The following is a 23133-nucleotide window of genomic DNA, read 5'->3' on the forward strand; positions in this document are numbered from 1 at the left end:
TGGACCTGAGCTTTTTCTGCAAAAGACCCAATTAGGGTGGGTAATTGGTGGCAGTGTTAGTTCTACAACAAGCCGAGAACAACAACGACCAACGCCTTCCTCCATCAAATCCACGCAGCAGAAAAGGAATACAGTTCCACAAGTCACCGACGAGTCAGCATCTCCAACGAGCAGAGAGGCAGACGATTTGCCAAACGATGCCACGCAGCCGACCAAGGGAGTGCAGTCTTCAGCGAACCAAGACAAACCCCCCCAAGCGGACTTGTCACGTCACTCAACTTGAGTTCGACGTAAGGAGATTCTGGGAGATCGAAGAAGGACCATCTACGCGTCATCTCTCCTCAGAAGAACTGGCCTGCGAGGAGCATTTTCAGCGCAACGTGCAACGGGATGACACCGGCCGATATATCGTCGCACTACCATTCAAAAGGGATCCAGCTTGTCTCGGACATTCCCATAACAGAGCTCTTAAACGTTTCAACTCACTGCAACGACGATTCAAACGAGATCCAGCCTTCAAAAATCAATATACCACAGTCATGCAAGAGTATCTGGATCTCGGTCACATGTCCGAAGACACTGACCCAAACAACAACCATGGGTTTTTCCTGCCTCATCATGCAGTCGTGAAGGAAACCAGCATGACTACCAAACTTCGTGTAGTCTTCGACGGTTCGGCAAAAACCGACACAGGGGTTTCTCTCAATGAAACTCTCATGGTCGGACCAACCATTCAGGAGGATCTTTTCTCGCATATTCTTCGGTTTCGACTTCACAATTACGTCCTTACCGGAGATATCGAGAAAATGTATCGGCAGTTCCTTCTACGCGAGGAAGACAGGAAATTTCAACGGGTCATCTGGACCAATCCAAGAGGCGAAGTGAAAACCTTCAAACTCAACACCGTCACCTTCGGTTTATCTCCGGCTCCATTTCTAGCCACACGATGTCTTCAACAACTTGCCGAAGACGAAGGACATCGATTCAAGTATGCGGGACACATCGTGAGACGCGACTTGTACGTTGACGACCTGTTGACCGGAGCAGCCACCGTAGAAGAGACCATCAGCATCCGGGACGAAGTTATCGACTTGTTGCATCACGCAGGTCTTAACATTCGTCAATGGGCATCAAACTGTCCCACCATCCTTCAAGGACTTCCGGAAGGCAGTGTCAACGTCAAGCTCGAAGCCCACGATGACAAAACATTGAAGACTCTCGGCGTGGCATGGAATTCCCTCGAAGATTCCATAGTCTACTCAGTGACACCGATCGCTGTCGATACGAGAGTCACCAAGAGGACGATTCTCTCTAACATTGCCAAAATTTTTGATCCACTGGGATTACTTGGTCCAGTTATCATCACTGCCAAGCTGATCATGCAAAAATTGTGGCAAATCAAATTGGATTGGGATGAATCCGTTCCTCACAACATACATTCCACGTGGGTAAATTATTGCTCACAACTCAACCTATTGAACAACATGGCCTTCCCACGACCAATTCTTCTGTCGGACGTCGCAGCCACTCAACTCCATGGATTTTGCGACGCCAGCGAGATTGGCTATGGAGCGTGCATTTATCTGCGATCCAGCAATGCCAACGGCCAAATTCAATCCAGATTGTTGTGTGCAAAATCTCGTGTAGCTCCTCTCAAGTCAGTCACCTTACCACGCCTCGAGCTCTGCGGCGCACAATTATTGGTCAAATTGTATGCCACCGTTCTTAATTCAATTCACGTGAGAATTGACCAAACCATATTCTGTCCCGATTCAACCATCACCCTCCATTGGATCAACTCTTCCCCACACTTGCTGAAAGCATTTGTAGCGAATCGAGTTTCCGATATCCAAACGAAGACATCGAGCAATATGTGGAGACACGTGCTGTCTAAGGACAATCCTGCCGATGCTTTATCACGCGGTCAACTGCCCGTTGAGTTTATCCAAAACTCCGTTTGGAAACACGGTCCAAGTTGGCTATCGCAAGACGAATCTTTCTGGCCTCAGCTCAAACTCCCTTCCTTGGACATGCTACCGGAAATCAGAAGCAAAACATGTCTACTCACAACGACAGCAGCTTCGTGTGAGATACTGCAGCGGTATTCATCGATCACCAAATTGCAACGAATCGTTGCATACTGCCTTCGATTCAAACCGGACAACCGCTTCAAGGGACCTGTGTCAGCCGAGGAATTGAACACTGCCAACAAAACCATACTCCGTTTGACACAACGAGAATGCTTCGCCGAAGAGATGCAAGATTTATCTCAAGGTCGCAGGGTTCACCGCAAGAGCAAACTCAACATGCTCGACCCATTCCTCGATCGAGACGGCGTCATCCGAGTGGGAGGACGTTTGAAGCATGCAGACATCCCATATTCCCAACAACATCCGATCGTGCTTCCCAAATCGCACCATTTGACAACGCTCATTTTGCGAAACGAACATTTACGCAGCATGCACGCTGGTGTCCAAGCCACGCTGTACAGTACCCGACAACGATACTGGCCCCTCGATGGCAGAAACCAAACAAGGAAGGTCATCCGCCAGTGTATCAAATGCTTCCGTGCAAATCCACCAAACACAGAATGCATGATGGGAGATCTGCCAAAAGCTCGCGTCAACGAAGATCGACCATTCAACAACGTCGGGGTCGACTACTGCGGTCCTTTCTTCGTCAAGGAGAAGAAGTTCCGTAACAGAAACCGAATCAAGGTCTACGTCGCTGTCTTTGTATGCCTCGCTGTGATGGCAGTACACCTGGAGCTAGTCAGCGACATGACCACCGATGGCTTCCTGGCAGCCTTACGTCGATTCACTGCTCGACGAGGGAAATGTCACGCCATCTATTCCGATAACGGAACGAATTTCGTTGGAGCAAATAGAGAGCTCAAAGAAATTCATCAACTGCTGAGTTCACAGGATCATCAACGCAAAGTGGATGCCTACTTGACCAACGAAGGGATCAACTGGCATTTCATTCCACCAAGGTCACCAAACTTCGGAGGTTTATGGGAAGCGGCAGTGAAGTCGTTCAAACACCACATGAGACGAGTGATAGCCAACGAATTGCTGACTTTCGAAGAACTCAACACCTTCATCATCGAAATCGAAGCAATTCTCAACTCAAGGCCTCTCACTCCATTGTCTTCGGATCCGAACGATCTTTGTGCTCTAACTCCAGGACATTTCTTAATCGGCAGCGCACTCAACACATTACCGCAGGTCGACTTCACAACCACTCCATCGAACAAACTCTCCATCTGGCAACATCTCCAGAAACTCAAACGTGATTTTTGGGCGAGATGATATAAGGAATACCTCAATGAGCTAAACATTCGCCACAAGTGGACCAGCGGCAGCCATGACATCAAGACGGGAACGCTCGTTCTCGTTAAAGAGGACAACCTACCACCCATGCAGTGGGCCCTCGGACGGGTTCTCGAAGTCCACCCTGGTACAGACGGCATCATCCGAGCAGTCACCATCCAAACCGTGCAAGGCAATATTAAACGAAACATCAGACAACTTGCACCGTTACCAACTGATGTAGGCCGCGAATTGTAATTGATCGGTACCCTCTCAACGGGGGGAGCATGTTCCGTCTTGCAACGGAATTTTCCAGCCGTGTCCGCCCGACTTTCTCCTGGACGGACTACCTTTCTTCAATCCCTAAAAAACAGTTTGTTTACCGGGAACCTTCGGTGCAGCGTGGCAAATTGACGGTCCTTCAACGTGCAGTTGACACAAGTCACGTTCGTTGCGCCTCCAATTTCGTGGAGCCTTCGCCTGCAGTTTCCAATTCCTTCGACCCGTCTCCTTTCCGGCAATAGAGTAATTTCTGCAATTTCGGATAACGCACACTTCATCGGCAACATTTCCTTAATTTATGACAGGGTCGCCAGCACGCATCCCTTCGGTCGCCTTTTCCGGGATTTCTTACTACCTGACACTGGGTACGACCGGGACTCCTAAGGTCCCTTTCCACCTCGCGATCAACCAATGATCTTCAAGTTTTCTCTCGGCGAGAAACATATAAAAACGAGAACTCTTGACCACCTCAAACAGTCCTTTTTTCACTCCTGCGTAACCTCGTCCATATCGTTCAACATCGCTCGTCACTCCAGTCTAAGTCTCATTTCACGAACTACTAAGTAAAATAGTTGTTCATTTTTAAGTAAACGGACAACGATATCGTCCTATTCCGTCGCAAAGCGTAGTCGGCCTTACAACCCGATAGATAGTTAATATCGCGGAATAACGACATCAGGTGCTCACACGACGCACCTCTACACAAGTATTTGAAGCTAAATCATTTGTTTCGCATGGATTTGAAGCTAAACATTCTACTTTGCGTTGCTTTGAAGATAAATAATGTGTTTCGCATGGATTTGAAGCTAACTCGCTTGTTTCACTTCCAGTTGACGCTAAATCATTTATATCGCAAGTATTTGAAGCTAAATCATTTGTTTCGCATGGATTTGAAGATAAACCCTCTACTCCGCATTGATTTGAAGCTAAATCACGTGGTTCGCATGGATTTGAAGATAAACCTTCTCCTCCGCATTGATTTGAAGTTAAATCATGTGTTTCGCATGGGTTAGAAGCTGACTCGCTTGTTTCGCTTCCAGTTGAAGCTAAATCATTTATATCGCAAGTGTTTGAAGCTAAATCATTTGTTTCGCATGGATTTGAAGCTAAAGCTTCTACCTCGCACTGATTTGAAGCTTTGTCCTGTGTTTTGTGTGGATTTGAATCTAACTCGTTTGTTTCGCATGCAGTTGAATCTAAATCATTTATATCGCAAGTATTTGAAGCTAAATCTTTCTTTTCGCATGAATTAGAAGCTAATTCGCTTGTATCGCTTTCAGTTGGTGCTAAATCATTTATATCGCCAGTATTTGAAGGAAAATCATTTGTTTTGCATGGATTTGAAGCTACACCTTCTACTTCGCATTGATTTGAAGCTAAATCATTTGTTTCGAATGACTGTGAAGCTAAATCATTTGTGTCGCATGGATTTGAAGCTAAACCTTCTACTGCGCAATGCAAGGAAGATAAATCACGTGTTTCGCGTGGATTTGAAGCTAACTCGTTTGTTTCGCATGCAGTTGAATCTAAATCATTTATATCGCAAGTATTAGAAGCTAAATTATTTGTTTCGCTTAGATATGAAGCTAAACCTTCTACTTCGCAATGATTTGAATCTAAATCTCGTGTTTTGCATGGATTTGAATCTAACTCGTTTGTTTCGCATGCATTTGAAGCTATATCGTTTATATCGCAAGTATTTGAAGCAAAATCATTTGTTTCGCTTGGATTTGAAGCTAAACCTTCTACTTCGAATTGATTTGGAGGTAAATCATGTGATTCGCATGAATGTGAAGCTAACTCGTTTGTTTCGCATGCAGTTGAATCTAAATCATTTATATCGCAAGTATTTGAAGCAAAATCATTTGTTTCTCTTGGATTTGAAGCTAAACTTTCTACTTCGAATTGATTTGGAGGTAAATCATGTGTTTCGCATGAATGTGAAGCTAACTCCTTTATCTCGCTTCCAGTTGAAGCTAAATCATTTATGTCGAAAGTATTTGAAGCTAAATCATTTGTTTCGCATGGATTTGAAGCTAACTCGCTTGTTTCACTTCCAGTTGAAGCTAAATCATTTATATCGCAAGTATTTGAAGTTAAATCATTTGTTTCGCATGGATTTGAAGCTAAATCTTCTACTTCGCATGGATTTGAAGCTAAATCGTGTGTTCGAATTAATGTGAAGCTAACTCGTTTGTTTCGCATGCATTTGAAGCTATATCGATTATATCGCAAGTACTTGAAGCTAAATCATTTTTTCGCATGGATTAGAAGCTAACTCGCTTGTTTCGCTTCCACTTGAAGCTAAATCATTTATATCGCTAGTATTTGAAGGTAAATCATTTGTTTCGCATGGATATGAAGCTAAACCTTCTACTTCGTATTGATTTGAAGATAAATCACGTGTTTCGAATGACTGTGAAGCTAACTCGTTTGTTTCGCATTCATTTGAATCTATATCGTTTATATCGCAAGTATTTGAAGCTAAATCTTTCTTTTCGCATGAATTAGAAGCTAATTCGCTTGTATCGCTTTCAGTTGGTGCTAAATCATTTATATCGCCAGTATTTGAAGGCAAATCATTTGTTTTGCATGGATTTGAAGCTACACCTTCTACTTCGCATTGATTTGAAGCTAAATCATGTGTTTCGAATGACTGTGAAGCTAAATCATTTGTGTCGCATGGATTTGAAGCTAAACCTTCTACTGCGCAATGCAAGGAAGATAAATCTCGTGTTTTGCGTGGATTTGAAGCTAACTCGTTTGTTTCGCATGCAGTTGAATCTAAATCATTTATATCGCAAGTATTTGAAGCAAAATCATTTGTTTCGCTTGGATTTGAAGCTAAACCTTCTACTTCGAATTGATTTGAAGATGAATCATGTGTTTCGAATGACTGTGAAGCTAACTCGTTTGTTTCGCATGCATTTAGAGCTATATCGTTTATATCGCAAGTATTTGAAGCTAAATCATTTGTTTCGCATGGATTTGAAGCTAAATCTTCTACTTCGCATTGATTTGAAGCTAAATCATGTGTTTCGAATGACTGTGAAGCTAACTCGTTTGTTTCGCATGCATTTGAAGCTATATCGTTTATATCGCAAGTATTTGTAGCTAAATCAATTATTTCGCATGGATTTGAAGCTAATCCTTCTACTTCGCATTGATTTGACGCTAAATCATATGTTTCGCATGGATTTGAAGCTAAACCTTCTACTTCGCATTGATTTGAAGCTAAATCATGTGTTTCGAATGACTGTGAAGCTAACTCGTTTGTTTCGCATGCAGTTGAATCTAAATCATTTATATCGCAAGTATTTGAAGCAAAATCATTTGTTTCTCTTGGATTTGAAGCTAAACTTTCTACTTCGAATTGATTTGGAGGTAAATCATGTGTTTCGCATGAATGTGAAGCTAACTCCTTTATCTCGCTTCCAGTTGAAGCTAAATCATTTATATCGAAAGTATTTGAAGCTAAATCATTTGTTTCGCATGGATTTGAAGCTAACTCGCTTGTTTCACTTCCAGTTGAAGCTAAATCATTTATATCGCAAGTATTTGAAGTTAAATCATTTGTTTCGCATGGATTTGAAGCTAAACCTTCTACTGCGCAATGCAAGGAAGATAAATCTCGTGTTTCGCGTGGATTTGAAGCTAACTCGTTTGTTTCGCATGCAGTTGAATCTAAATCATTTATATCGCAAGTATTTGAAGCTAAATCATTTGTTTCGCATGGATTTGAGGCTACACCTTCTACTTCGCTATGCTTGGAAGATAAATCATGTGTTTCGCATGGATTTGAAGCTAACTCGCATGTTTCGCTTCCAGTTGGCGCTAAGTCATTTATATCGCTGGTATTTGAAGCTAAATCATTTGTTTCGCATGGATTTGAGGCTACACCTTCTGCTTCGCTATGCTTGGAAGATAAATCATGTGTTTCGCGTGGATTTGAAGCTAACTCGCTTATTTCGCTTCCAGTTGAAGCTGTATCATTTATATCGCTAGTATTTGAAGCTAAATATTTTTTTTCGCATGGATTAGAAGCTAACTCGCTTGTTTCGCTTCTAGTTGAAGCTAAATCATTTATGTCGCTAGTATTCAAAGGTAAATCATTTGTTTCGCGTGGATATGAAGCTAAACCTTCTACTTCGCATTGAGTTGAAGATGAATCATGTGTTTCGAATGACTGTGAAGCTAACTCGTTTGTTTCGCATGCATTTGGAGCTATATCGTTTATATCGCAAGTATTTGAATCTAAATCATTTGTTTCGCATGGATTTGAAGCTAAAACTTGTACTCGGCATTGATTTGAATCTAAATCTCGTGTTTTGCATGGATTTGAATCTAAACCTTCTACTTCGCATTGATTTGAAGCTAAATCATGTGTTTCGAATGACTGTGAAGCTAACTCGTTTGTTTCGCATGCAGTTGAATCTAAATCATTTATATCGCAAGTATTTGAAGCAAAATCATTTGTTTCGCTTGGATTAGAAGCTAACTAGCTTGTTTCGCTTCCAATTGAAGCTATATCATTTATATCGCTAGTATTTGAAGCTAAATCATTTGTGTCGCATGGATTTGAAGCTAAACCTTCTACTGCGCAATGAAAGGAAGATAAATCACGTGTTTCGCGTGGATTTGAAGCTAACTCGTTTGTTTCGCATGCAGTTGAATCTAAATCATTTATATCGCAAGTATTTGAAGCAAAATTATTTGTTTCGCTTGGATATGAAGCTAAACCTTCTACTTCGCATTGATTTGAAGCTAAATCATGTGTTTCGAATGAATGTGAAGCTAACTCGTTTGTTTCGCATGCATTTGAAGCTATATCGTTTATATCGCAAGTATTTGTAGCAAAATCATTTGTTTCGCTTGGATTTGAAGCTAAAACTTCTACTCGGCATTGATTTGAATCTAAATCATGTGTTTCAAATGAACGTGAAGCTAACTCGTTTGTTTCGCATGCAGTTGAATCTAAATCATTTATATCGGAAGTATTTGAAGCAAAATCATTTGTTTCGCTTGGATTAGAAGCTAACTAGCTTGTTTCGCTTCCAATTGAAGCTATATCATTTATATCGCTAGTATTTGAAGCTAAATCATTTGTGTCGCATGGATTTGAAGCTAAACCTTCTACTGCGCAATGAAAGGAAGATAAATCACGTGTTTCGCGTGGATTTGAAGCTAACTCGTTTGTTTCGCATGCAGTCGAATCTAAATCATTTATATCGCAAGTATTTGAAGCTAAATTATTTGTTTCGCTTGGATATGAAGCTAAACCTTCTACTTCGCATTGATTTGAAGCTAAATCATGTGTTTCGAATGAATGTGAAGCTAACTCGTTTGTTTCGCATGCATTTGAAGCTATATCGTTTATATCGCAAGTATTTGTAGCAAAATCATTTGTTTCGCTTGGATTTGAAGCTAAAACTTCTACTCGGCATTGATTTGAATCTAAATCATGTGTTTCAAATGAACGTGAAGCTAACTCGTTTGTTTCGCATGCAGTTGAATCTAAATCATTTATATCGCAAGTACTTGAAGCTAAATCATTTGTTTCGCTTGGATTTGAAGCTAAAACTTCTACTCGGCATTGATTTGAATCTAAATCATGTGTTTCAAATGAACGTGAAGCTAACTCGTTTGTTTCGCATGCAGTTGAATCTAAATCATTTATATCGCTGGTATTTGAAGCTAAATAATTTGTTTCGCATGGATTTTAAGCTAAAACTTCTACTCTACAATGATTTGAATCTAAATCTCGTGTTTTGCATGGATTTGAATCTAACTTGTTTGTTTCGCATGCAGTTGAATCTAAATCATTTATATCGCAGTATTTGAAGCAAAATCATTTGTTTCTCTTGGATTTGAAGCTAAACCTTCTTCTTCGCATTGATTTGAAGCTAAATCATATGTTTCGAATGACTGTGAAGCTAACTCGTTTGTTTCGCATGCATTTAAAGCTATATCGTTTATATCGCAAGTATTTGAGGCTAAATCATTTGTTTCGCATGGATTTGAAGCTAAAACTTCTACTCTGCAATGATTTGAATCTAAATCTCGTGTTTTGCATGGATTTGAATCTAACTCGTTTGTTTCGCATGCATTTGAAGCTATATCGTTTATATCGCAAGTATTTGAAGCAAAATCATTTGTTTCGCTTGGATTTGAAGCAAAACCTTCTACTTCGAATTGATTTGAAGCTAAATCATGTGTTTTGAATGACTGTGAAGATATCTCGTTTGTTTCGCATGCATTTGAAGCTATATCGTTTATATCGCAAGTACTTGAAGCTAAATCATTAGTTTCGCATGGATTTGAAGCTAACTCGCATGTTTCGCTTCCAGTTGGAGCTAAGTCATTTATATCGCTGGTATTTGAAGCTAAATCATTTGTTTCGCATGGATTTGAGGCTACACCTTCTACTTCGCTTTGCTTGGAAGATAAATCATGTGTTTCGCGTGGATTTGAAGCTAACTCGCTTGTTTCGCTTCCAGTTGAAGCTATTTCATTTATATCGCTAGTATTTGAAGCTAAATATTTTTTTTCGCATGGATTAGAAGCTTACTCGCTTGTTTTGCTTCTAGTTGAAGCTAAATCATTTATGTCGCTAGTATTCGAAGGTAAATCATTTGTTTCGCATGGATCTGAAGCTAAACCTTCTACTTCGCATTAATTTGAAGATGAAACATGTGTTTCGAATGACTGTGAAGCTAACTCGTTTGTTTCGCATGCATTTAAAGCTATATCGTTTATATCGCAAGTATTTGAGGCTAAATCATTTGTTTCGCATGGATTTGAAGCTAAAACTTCTACTCTGCAATGATTTGAATCTAAATCTCGTGTTTTGCATGGATTTGAATCTAACTCGTTTGTTTCGCATGCATTTGAAGCTATATCGTTTATATCGCAAGTACTTGAAGCCAAATCATTTGTTTCGCATGGATTTGAAGGTAACTCGCATGTTTCGATTCCAGTTGGTGCTAAATCATTTATATCGCTAGTATTTGAAACTAAATCATTTGTTTCGCATGGATTTGAAGGTAAACCTTCTACTTCGCATTGATTTGAAGATAAATCATGTGTTTCGAATGACTGTGAAGCTAACTCGTTTGTTTCGCATGCATTTGAAGCTATATCGATTATATCGCAAGTACTAGAAGCTAAATCTTTTTTCGCATGGATTAGAAGCTAACGCGCTTGTTTCGCTTCCACTTGAAGCTAAATCATTTATATCGCTAGTATTTGAAGGTAAATCATTTGTTTCGCATGGATTTGAAACTAAACCTTCTACTTCGAATTGATTTGAAGATAAATCATGTGTTTCGAATGACTGTGAAGCTAACTCGTTTGTTTCGCATGCATTTGAATCTATATCGTTTATATCGCAACTATTTGAAGCTAAATCTTTCTTTTCGCATGAATTAGAAGCTAATTCGCTTGTATCGCTTTCAGTTGGTGCTAAATCATTTATATCGCCAGTATTTGAAGGCAAATCATTTGTTTTGCATGGATTTGATGTTACACCTTCTACTTCGCATTGATTTGAAGCTAAATAATGTGTTTCGAATGACTGTGAAACTAAATCATTTGTGTCGCATGGATTTGAAGCTAAACCTTCTACTGCGCAATGCAAGGAAGATAAATCACGTGTTTCGCGTGGATTTGAAGCTAACTCGTTTGTTTCGCACGCATTTGAATCTAAATCATTTATATCGCAAGTATTTGAAGCTAAATTATTTGTTTCGCTTGGATATGAAGCTAAACCTTCTACTTCGCATTGATTTGAAGCTAAATCATGTGTTTCGAATGAATGTGAAGCTAACTCGTTTGTTTCGCATGCATTTGAAGCTATATCGTTTATATCGCAAGTATTTGTAGCAAAATCATTTGTTTCGCTTGGATTTGAAGCTATAACTTCTACTCGGCATTGATTTGAATCTAAATCATGTGTTTCAAATGAACGTGAAGCTAACTCGTTTGTTTCGCATGCAGTTGAATCTAAATCATTTATATCGCAAGTATTTGAAGCTAAATCATTTGTTTCGCATGGATTTGAAGCTCAATCTTCTACTTCGTATTGATTTGAAGCTAAATCGTGTGTTTCGAATGAATGTGAAGCTAACTCGTTTGTTTCGCATGCAGTTGAATCTAAATCATTTATATCGCAGTATTTGAAGCAAAATCATTTGTTTCTCTTGGATTTGAAGCTAAACCTTCTTCTTCGCATTGATTTGAAGCTAAATCATGTGTTTCGAATGAATGTGAAGCTAACTCGATTGTTTCGCATGCATTTGAAGCTATATCGTTTATGTCCCAAGTATTTGAAGCTAAATCTTCTTTTCGCATGAATTAGAAGCTACTTCGCATGTATCGCTTTCAGTTGATGCTAAATCATTTATATCGGCAGTATTTGAAAGTAAATCATTTGTTTCGCATGGATTTGAAGCTAAATCTTCTACTTCGCATTGATTTGAAGCTAAATCATGTGTTTCGAATGACTGTGAAGCTAACTCGTTTGTTTCGCATGCATTTGAAGCTATATCGTTTATATCGCAAGTATTTGTAGCTAAATCAATTATTTCGCATGGATTTGAAGCTAAACCTTCTACTTCGCATTGATTTGACGCTAAATCATATGTTTCGCATGGATTTGAAGTTAAATCTTCTACTTCGCACGGATTTGAAGCTAAATCGTGTGTTCGAATTAATGTGAAGCTAACTCGTTTGTTTCGCATGCATTTGAAGCTATATCGATTATATCGCAAGTACTTGAAGCTAAATCATTTTTTCGCATGGATTAGAAGCTAACTCGCTTGTTTCGCTTCCACTTGAAGCTAAATCATTTATATCGCTAGTATTTGAAGGTAAATCATTTGTTTCGCATGGATATGAAGCTAAACCTTCTACTTCGTATTGATTTGAAGATAAATCATGTGTTTCGAATGACTGTGAAGCTAACTCGTTTGTTTCGCATTCATTTGAATCTATATCGTTTATATCGCAAGTATTTGAAGCTAAATCTTTCTTTTCGCATGAATTAGAAGCTAATTCGCTTGTATCGCTTTCAGTTGGTGCTAAATCATTTATATCGCCAGTATTTGAAGGCAAATCATTTGTTTTGCATGGATTTGAAGCTACACCTTCTACTTCGCATTGATTTGAAGCTAAATCATGTGTTTCGAATGACTGTGAAGCTAAATCATTTGTGTCGCATGGATTTGAAGCTAAACCTTCTACTGCGCAATGCAAGGAAGATAAATCTCGTGTTTTGCGTGGATTTGAAGCTAACTCGTTTGTTTCGCATGCAGTTGAATCTAAATCATTTATATCGCAAGTATTTGAAGCAAAATCATTTGTTTCGCTTGGATTTGAAGCTAATCCTTCTACTTCGAATTGATTTGGAGGTAAATCATGTGTTTCGCATGAATGTGAAGCTAACTCCTTTATCTCGCTTCCAGTTGAAGCTAAGTCATTTATGTCGGAAATATTTGAAGCTAAATCATTTGTTTCGCATGGATTTGAAGCTAACTCGCTTGTTTCACTTCCAGTTGAAGCTAAATCATTTATATCGGAAGTATTTGATGTTAAATCATTTGTTTCGCATTGATTTGAAGCTAAATCTTCTACTTCGCATTGATTTGAAGCTAAATCATGTGTTTCGAATGAATGTGGATCTAACTAGTTTTTTTCGCTTGGATTTGAAGCTAAACCTTCTATTTCGCATTGATTTGAAGCTAAATCATGTGTTTCGAATGAATGTGAAGCTAACTCGTTTGTTTCGCATGCATTTGAAGCTATATCGTTTATATCGCAAGTGCTTGAAGCCAAATCATTTGTTTCGCATGGATTTGAAGGTAAACCTTCTACTTCGCATTGATTTGAAGATAAATCATGTGTTTCGAATGACTGTGAAGCTAACTCGTATGTTTCGCATGCATTTGAAGCTATATCGTTTATATCGCAAGTATTTGAAGCTAAATCTTTCTTTTCGCATGAATTAGAAGCTAATTCGCTTGTATCGCTTTCAGTTGGTGCTAAATCATTTATATCGCCAGTATTTGAAGGCAAATCATTTGTTTTGCATGGATTTGATGTTACACCTTCTACTTCGCATTGATTTGAAGCTAAATCATGTGTTTCAAATGAACGTGAAGCTAACTCGTTTGTTTCGCATGCAGTTGAATCTAAATCATTTATATCGCAAGTATTTGAAGCTAAATCATTTGTTTCGCATGGATTTGAAGCTCAATCTTCTACTTCGTATTGATTTGAAGCTAAATCGTGTGTTTCGAATGAATGTGAAGCTAACTCGTTTGTTTCGCATGCATTTGAAGCTATATCGTTTATATCGCTAGTACTTGAAGCTAAATCATTAGTTTCGCATGGATTTGAAGCTAACTCGCATGTTTCGCTTCCAGTTGGAGCTAAGTCATTTATATCGCTGGTATTTGAAGCTAAATCATTTGTTTCGCATGGATTTGAGGCTGCACCTTCTACTTCGCTTTGCTTGGAAGATAAATCATGTGTTTCGCGTGGATTTGAAGCTAACTCGCTTGTTTCGCTTCCAGTTGAAGCTATATAATTTATATCGCTAGTATTTGAAGCTAAATATTTTTTTTCGCATGGATTAGAAGCTAACTCGCTTGTTTCGCTTCTAGTTGAAGCTAAAACATTTATGTCGCTAGTATTCGAAGGTAAATCATTTGTTTCGCATGGATATGAAGCTAAACCTTCTACTTCGCATTGATTTGAAGATGAATCATGTGTTTCGAATGACTGTGAAGCTAACTCGTTTGTTTCGCATGCATTTAGAGCTATATCGTTTATATCGCAAGTATTTGAGGCTAAATCATTTGTTTCGCATGGATTTGAAGCTAAAACTTCTACTCTGCAATGATTTGAATCTAAATCTCGTGTTTTGCATGGATTTGAATCTAACTTGTTTGTTTCGCATGCAGTTGAATCTAAATCATTTATATCGCCGTATTTGAAGCAAAATCATTTGTTTCTCTTGGATTTGAAGCTAAACCTTCTTCTTCGCATTGATTTGAAGCTAAATCATGTGTTTCGAATGAATGTGAAGCTAACTCGATTGTTTCGCATGCATTTGAAGCTATATCGTTTATGTCCCAAGTATTTGAAGCTAAATCTTTTTTTTCGCATGAATTAGAAGCTACTTCGCATGTATCGCTTTCAGTTGATGCTAAATCATTTATATCGGCAGTATTTGAAAGTAAATCATTTGTTTCGCATGGATTTGAAGCTAAATCTTCTACTTCGTATTGATTTGAAGCTAAATCATGTGTTTCGAATGACTGTGAAGCTAACTCGTTTGTTTCGCATGCAGTTGAATCTAAATCATTTATATCGCAAGTATTTGAAGCAAAATCATTTGTTTCGCTTGGATTTGAAGCTAAACCTTCTACTTCGAATTGATTTGGAGGTAAATCATGTGTTTCGCATGAATGTGAAGCTAACTCCTTTATCTCGCTTCCAGTTGAAGCTAAATCATTTATATCGAAAGTATTTGAAGCTAAATCATTTGTTTCGCATGGATTTGAAGCCAACTCGCTTGTTTCACTTCCAGTTGAAACTAAATCATTTATATCGCAAGTATTTGAAGTTAAATCATTTTTTTCGCATGGATTTGAAGTTAAATCTTCTACTTCGCATGGATTTGAAGCTAAATCATGTGTTTCGAATTAATGTGAAGCTAACTCGTTTGTTTCGCATGCATTTGAAGCTATATCGATTATATCGCAAGTACTTGAAGCTAAATCATTTTTTCGCATGGATTAGAAGTTAACTCGCTTGTTTCGCTTCCACTTGAAGCTAAATCATTTATATCGCTAGTATTTGAAGGTAAATCATTTGTTTCGCATGGATATGAAGCTAAACCTTCTACTGCGCATTGCAAGGAAGATAAATCACGTGTTTCGCGTGGATTGGAAGCTAACTCGTTTGTTTCGCATGCAGTTGAATCTAAATCATTTATATCGCAAGTATTTGAAGCTAAATTATTTGTTTCGCTTGGATATGAAGCTAAACCTTCTACTTCGCATTGATTTGAAGCTAAATCATGTGTTTCGAATGAATGTGAAGCTAACTCGTTTGTTTCGCATGCATTTGAAGCTGTATCGTTTATATCGCAAGTATTTGTAGCAAAATCATTTGTTTCGCTTCGATTTGAAGCTAAAACTTCTACTCGGCATTGATTTGAATATAAATCATGTGTTTCAAATGAACGTGAAGCTAACTCGTCTGTTTCGCATGCAGTTGAATCTAAATCTTTTATATCGCAAGTATTTGAAGCTAAATCATATGTTTCGCATGGATTTGAAGCTCAATCTTCTACTTCGTATTGATTTGAAGCTAAATCGTGTGTTTCGAATGAATGTGAAGCTAACTCGTTTGTTTCGCATGCATTTGAATCTATATCGTTTATATCGCTAGTACTTGAAGCTAAATCATTAGTTTCGCATGGATTTGAAGCTAACTCGCATGTTTCGCTTCCAGTTGGAGCTAAGTCATTTATATCGCTGGTATTTGAAGCTAAATCATTTGTTTCGCATGGATTTGAGGCTACACCTTCTACTTCGCTTTGCTTGGAAGATAAATCATGTGTTTCGCGTGGATTTGAAGCTAACTCGCTTGTTTCGCTTCCAGTTGAAGCTATATCATTTATATCGCTAGTATTTGAAGCTAAATATTTTTTTTCGCATGGATTAGAAGCTAACTCGCTTGTTTCGCTTCTAGTTGAAGCTAAATCATTTATGTAGCAAGTATTCGAAGGTAAATCATTTGTTTAGCATGGATATGAAGCTAAACCTTCTACTTCGCATAGATTTGAAGATGAATCATGTGTTTCGAATGACTGTGAAGCTAACTCGTTTGTTTCGCATGCAGTTGAATCTAAATCATTTATATCGCAAGTATTTGAAGCTAAATTATTTGTTTCGCTTGGATTTGAAGCTAAACCTTCTACTTCGCATTGATTTGAAGCTAAATCATGTGTTTCGAATGACTGTGAAGCTAACTCGTTTGTTTCGCATGAATTTGAAGCTAACTCGCTTGTTTCGCTTCCAGTTAAAGCTAAATCATTTATATCGCTAGTACTTGAAGCTAAATCATTTGTTTCGCATGGATTTGAGGCTAAACCTTCTACTTCGCATTGATTTGAAGATAAATCATGTGTTTCGAATGACTGTGAAGCTAACTCGTTTGTCTCGCTTCCATTTGAAGCTAAATCATTTGTTTCGCATGGATTTGAAGCTAAGCCTTCTACTTCGCATTGATTTGAAGCTAAATCATGTGTTTCGAATGACTGTGAAACTAACTCGTTTGTTTCGCATGCAATTTGAAGCTATATCGTTTATATCGCAAGTATTTGAATCTAAATCATTTGTTTCGCATGGATTTGAAGCTAAAACTTGTACTCGGCATTGATTTGAATCTAAATCTCGTGTTTTGCATGGATTTTAATCTAAACCTTCTACTTCGCATTGATTTGAAGCTAAATCATGTGTTTCGAATGACTGTGAAGCTAACTCGTTTGTTTCGCATGCAGTTGAATCTAAATCATTTATATCGCAAGTATTTGAAGCAAAGTCATTTGTTTCGCTTGGATTAGAAGCTAACTAGCTTGTTTCGCTTCCAATTGAAGCTATATCATTTATATCGCTAGTATTTGAAGCTAAATCATTTGGGTCGCATGGATTTGAAGCTAAACCTTCTACTGCGCAATGAAAGGAAGATAAATCACGTGTTTCGCGTGGATTTGAAGCTAACTCGTTTGTTTCGCATGCAGTTGAATCTAAATCATTTATATCGCAAGTATTTGAAGCTAAATTATTTGTTTCGCTTGGATATGAAGCTAAACCTTCTACTTCGCATTGATTTGAAGCTAAATCATGTGTTTCGAATGAATGTGAAGCTAACTCGTTTGTTTCGCATGCATTTGAAGCTATATCGTTTATATCGCAAGTACTTGTAGCAAAATCATTTGTTTCGCTTGGATTTGAAGCTAAAACTTCTAGTCGGCATTGATTTGAAGCTAAATCATGTGTTTCGAATGAATGTGAATCTAACTAGTTTGTTTCGCTTGGATTTGAAGCTAAACCTTCTATTTCGCATTGATTTGAATCTAAATCATGTGTTTCGAATGAATGTGAATCTAAGTTGTTTGTTTCGCATGCAGTTGAATCTAAATCATTTATATCGCAAGTATTTGAAGCAAAATCATATGTTTCGCATGGATTTGATGCTAAATCTTCCACTTCGCTTGGATTTGAAGCTAAATCATGTGTTTCGAATGAACGTGAAGCTAACTCGTTTGTTTCGCATGCAGTTGAATCTAAATCATTTTTATCGCAAGTATTTGAAGCTAAATTATTTGTTTCGCTTGGATTTGAAGCTAAACCTTCTACTTCGAATTGATTTGAAGCTAAATCATGTGTTTCGAATGACTGTGAAGCTAACTCGTTTGTTTCGCATGCATTTGAAGATATATCGTTTATATCGCAAGTATTTGAAGCTAAATCATTTGTGTCGCATGGATTTGAAGCTGAATCTTCTACCTCGCATTGATTTGTGGCTAAACCATGTGTATTGAATTAATGTGAAGCTAACTCGTTTGTTTCGCATGCATTTGAAGCTATATCGATTATATCGCAAGTACTTGAAGCTAAATCTTTTTTTCGCGTGGATTAAAATCTAACTCGCTTGTTTCGCTTCCACTTGAAGCTAAATCATTTATATCGCTAGTATTTGAAGGTAAATCATTTGTTTCGCATGGATTTGAGGCTAAACCTTCTACTTCGCATTGATTTGAAGATAAATCATGTGTTTCGAATGACTGTGAAGCTAACTCGTTTGTTTCGCATGCATTTGAAGCTATATCGTTTATATCGCAAGTATTTGAAGCTAATTCATTTGTTTCGCTTGGATTTGAAGATAAATCTTCTACTTCGCATGGATTTGAAGCTAAATCATGTGTTTCGAATGAATGTGAATCTAAGTTGTTTGTTTCGCATGCAGTTGAATCTAAATCATTTATATCGCAAGGTTTTGAAGCTAAATCATTTGTTTCGCATGGATTTGAAGCCAAAGCTTTTACCTCGCATTGATTTGGAGCTAAATCATGTGTTTTCGCATGAATGTGAAGCTAACTCGTTTGTCTCGCTTCCAGTTGAAGCTAAATCATTTATATCGGAAGTACTTGAAGCTAAATCATTTGTTTCGCATGGATTTGAAGCTAACTCGCATGTCTCGCTTCCAGTTGGAGCTAAGTCATTTATATCGCTAGTACTTGAATCAAAACCATTTGTTTCACATGGATTGGAAGCTAATCCTTCTACTTCGCGTTGCTTTGAAGATAAATCATGTGTTTTCGCATGAATGTGAAACTAATTCGTTTGTCTCGCTTCCAGTTGAAGCTAAATCATTTATATCGCAAGTACTTGAAGCTAAATCAATTGTTTCGCATGGATTTGAAGCTAAACCTTCTACTTCGCATTGATTTGAAGCTAAACCTTCTACTTCGCATTGATTTGAAGCTAAACCTTCTACTTCGCATTGATTTGAAGTTAAATCATGTGTTTCGAATGACTGTGAAGCTAACTCGTTTGTTTCGCATGAATTTGAAGCTAACTCGCTTGTTTCGCTTCCAGTTAAAGCTAAATCATTTATATCGCAAGTATTTGAAGGTAAATCATTTGTTTCGCATGGATTTGAAGCTAAACCTTCTACTTCGCATTGATTTGAAGCTAAATCATCTGTTTCGAATGACTGTGAAGCTAACTCGTTTGTTTCGCATGCATTTGAAGATGTATCGTTTATATCGCAAGTACTTGAAGCTAAATCATTTGTTTCGCATGGATTTGAAGCTAACTCGCATGTTTTGCTTCCAGTTGGTGCTAAATCATTTATATCGCCAGTATTTGAAGGCAAATCATTTGTTTCGCATGGATTTGAAGCTACACCTTCTACTTCGCATTGATTTGAAGCTAAATCATGTGTTTCGAATGACTGTGAAGCTAAATCATTTGTTTCGCATGGATTTGAAGCTAAACCTTCTACTACGAAATGCAAGGAAGATAAATCACGTGTTTCGCGTGGATTTGAAGCTAACTCGATTGTTTCGCATGCAGTTGAATCTAAATCGTTTATATCGCAAGTATTTGAAGCTAAATTATTTGTTTCGCTTGGATATGAATTTAAACCCTCTACTTCGCATGGATTTGAAGCTAAATCATGTGTTTCGAATGAATGTGAATCTAAGTTGTTTGTTTCGCATGCAGTTGAATCTAAATCATTTATATCGCAAGGTTTTGAAGCTAAATCATTTGTTTCGCATGGATTTGAAGCCAAAGCTTTTACCTCGCATTGATTTGGAGCTAAATCATGTGTTTTCGCATGAATGTGAAGCTAACTCGTTTGTCTCCTTTCCAGTTGAAGCTAAATCATTTATATCGCAAGTACTTGAAACTAAATCATTTGTTTCGCATGGATTTGAAGCTAACTCGCATGTCTCGCTTCCAGTTGGAGATAAGTCATTTATATCGCTAGTACTTGAAGCTAAACCATTTGTTTCACATGGATTTGAAGCTAATCCTTCTACTTCGCGTTGCTTTGAAGATAAATCATGTGTTTCGCCTGAATGTGAAGCTGACTCGTCTGCATCGCTTCCGGTTGAAGCTAAATCATTTATATCGCAAGTATTTGAAGTTAAATCATATGTTTCGCATGGATTTGAAGCCAAACCTTCTACCTCGCACCGATTTGAAGCTTTGTCATGTGTTTCGCGTGGATTTGAATCTAACTCGATTGTTTCGCATACAGTTGAAGCTAAATCACTTATATCGCTAGTATTTGAAGGTAAATCATTTGTTTCGCATGGATTTGAATCTAAACCTTCTACTTCGCATTGATTTGAAGCTAAATCATGTGTTTCGAATGACTGTGAAGCTAACTCGTTTGTTTCGCATGCATTTGAATCAATATCGTTTATATCGCAAGTATTTGAAGCTAAATCATATGTTTCGCATGGATTTGAAGCTGAAACTTCTACTCGGCATTGATTTGAATCTAAATCTCGTGTTTTGCATGGATTTGAATCTAACTTGTTTGTTTCGCATGCAGTTGAATCTAAATCATTTATAGCGCAAGTATTTGAAGCAAAATCATTTGTTTCGCAAGGATTTGAAGCTAAAACTTCTACTCCGCATTGATTTTAAATCTAAATCTCTTTTTTCGCATGGATGTGAATCTAACTTGTTTGTTTCGCATGCAGTTGAATCTAAATCATTTATATCGCAAGTATTTGAAGCAAAATCATTTGTTTCGCATGGATTTGAAGCTAAATCTTCCACTTCGCATGGATTTGAAGCTAAATCATGTGTTTCGAATGAACGTGAAGCTAACTCGTTTGTTTCGCATGCAGTTGAATCTAAATCATTTATATCGCAAGTATTTGAAGCTAAATTATTTGTTTCGCTTGGATTTGAAGCTAAACCTTCTACTTCGCATTGATTTGAAGCTAAATCATGTGTTTCGAATGACTGTGAAGCTAACTCGTTTGTTTCGCATGAATTTGACGCTAACTCGCTTGTTTCGCTTCCAGTTAAAGCTAAATCATTTATATCGCAAGTATTTGAAGGTAAATCATTTGTTTCGCATGGATCTGAAGCTAAACCTTCTACTTCGCATTGATTTGAAGCTAAATCATCTGTTTCGAATGACTGTGAAGCTAACTCGTTTGTTTCGCATGCATTTGAAGATGTATCGTTTATATCGCAAGTACTTGAAGCTAAATCATTTGTTTCGCATGGATTTGAAGCTAACTCGCATGTTTTGCTTCCAGTTGGTGCTAAATCATTTATATCGCCAGTATTTGAAGGCAAATCATTTGTTTCGCGTGGATTTGAAGCTACACCTTCTACTTCGCATTGATTTGAAGCTAAATCATGTGTTTCGAATGACTGTGAAGCTAAATCATTTGTTTCGCATGGATTTGAAGCTAAACCTTCTACTACGAAATGCAAGGAAGATAAATCACGTGTTTCGCGTGGATTTGAAGCTAACTCGATTGTTTCGCATGCAGTTGAATCTAAATCGTTTATATCGCAAGTATGTGAAGCTAAATTATTTGTTTCGCTTGGATATGAAGTTAAACCCTCTACTTCGCATTGATTTGAAGATAAATCATGTGTTTCGAATGAATGTGAAGCTAACTCGTTTGTTTCGCATGAATTTGAAGCTAACTCGCTTGATTCGCTTCCAGTTAAAGCTAAATCATTTATATCGCAAGTATTTGAAGGTAAATCATTTGTTTCGCATGGATTTGAAGCTAAACCTTCTACTTCGCTTTGATTTGAAGCTAAATCATGTGTTTCGAATGACTGTGAAGCTAACTCGTTTGTTTCGCATGCATTTGAAGATATATCGTTTATATCGCAAGTATTTGAAGCTAAATCATTTTCGTCGCATGGACTTGAAGCTAAATCTTCTACCTCGCATTGATTTGAAGCTAAATCATGTGTTTCGAATGACTGTGAAGCTAACTCGTTTGTTTCGCATGAATTTGAAGCTAACTCGCTTGATTCGCTTCCAGTTAAAGCTAAATCATTTATATCGCAAGTATTTGAAGGTAAATCATTTGTTTCGCATGGATTTGAAGCTAAACCTTCTACTTCGCATGGATTTGAAGCTAAATCATGTGTTTCGAATGACTGTGAATCTAACTCGTTTGTTTCGCATGCATTTGAAGCTATAACGTTTATATCGCAAGTATTTGAAGCAAAATCATTTGTTTCTCTTGGATTTGAAGCTAAACCTTCTTCTTCGCATGGATTTGAAGCTAAACCTTCTACTTCGCGTTGCTTTGAAGCTAAATCATTTGTTTCGCATGGATTTGAAGCTAAACCTTCTACTCCGCATTGATCAGAAGTTAAATCATGTGTTTCGCGTGGTTTAGAAGCTAACTCGTTTGTTTCGCGTCCAGTTGAATATTAATCATATATATCGCAAGTATTTGAAGCTAAATCATTTATATCGCTAGTATTTGAAGCTAAATCATTTGTTCCGCATGGATTTGAAGTAAACCTTCTACATCGCATTGATTTGAAGCTAAATAATGTGTTTCGAATGAATGTGAATCTAACTAGTTTGTTTCGCATGCATTTGAAGCTATATCGTTTATACCGCAAGTATTTGTAGCTAAATCATTTGTTTCGCATGGATGAGAAGCTAACTCGCTTGATTCGCTTCCAGTTGAAGCTAAATCATTTCTATCGCAAGTATTTGAACCTGAATCATTTGTTTCGCATGGATTTGAAGATAAACCTTCTACTCCGCATTGATTAGAAGTTATATCATGTGTTTCGCATGGGTTAGAAACTAACTCGCTTGTTTCGCTTCCAGTTGAAGCTAAATCATTTATTTTTGCAAGTATTTGAAGCTAAATCATTTGTTTCGCATGAATTTGAAGCTAAACCTTGTGCTTCGCAATGCATGGAAGATAAATCATGTTTTTCGCGTG

The 23133-nt window shown here is 37.7% G+C and overlaps 1 protein-coding gene across 1 annotated transcript; it reads left to right on the forward strand.

The window, feature by feature from the left end:
- Window positions 1–539: 539 nt before the first annotated feature.
- LOC117227701 (uncharacterized) lies at window positions 540–3311 on the forward strand. Its single transcript, XM_076528342.1, has one exon. The coding sequence runs from the start codon at window positions 540–542 to the stop codon at window positions 3309–3311; it is 2772 nt and encodes a 923-aa protein (XP_076384457.1).
- The last annotated feature ends 19822 nt before the right edge of the window (window positions 3312–23133 follow it).

The sequence above is a fragment of the Megalopta genalis genome, unplaced genomic scaffold (assembly GCF_051020955.1).
Source record: "Megalopta genalis isolate 19385.01 unplaced genomic scaffold, iyMegGena1_principal scaffold0373, whole genome shotgun sequence".
Classification (NCBI taxonomy): Eukaryota; Metazoa; Arthropoda; class Insecta; order Hymenoptera; family Halictidae; genus Megalopta; species Megalopta genalis.

What these genes read in the sequence shown, in the direction of transcription:
- LOC117227701 (XM_076528342.1), top strand. Translation starts at nt 540, where the DNA reads ATGCAAGAGTATCTGGATCTCGGTCACATGTCCGAAGACACTGACCCA.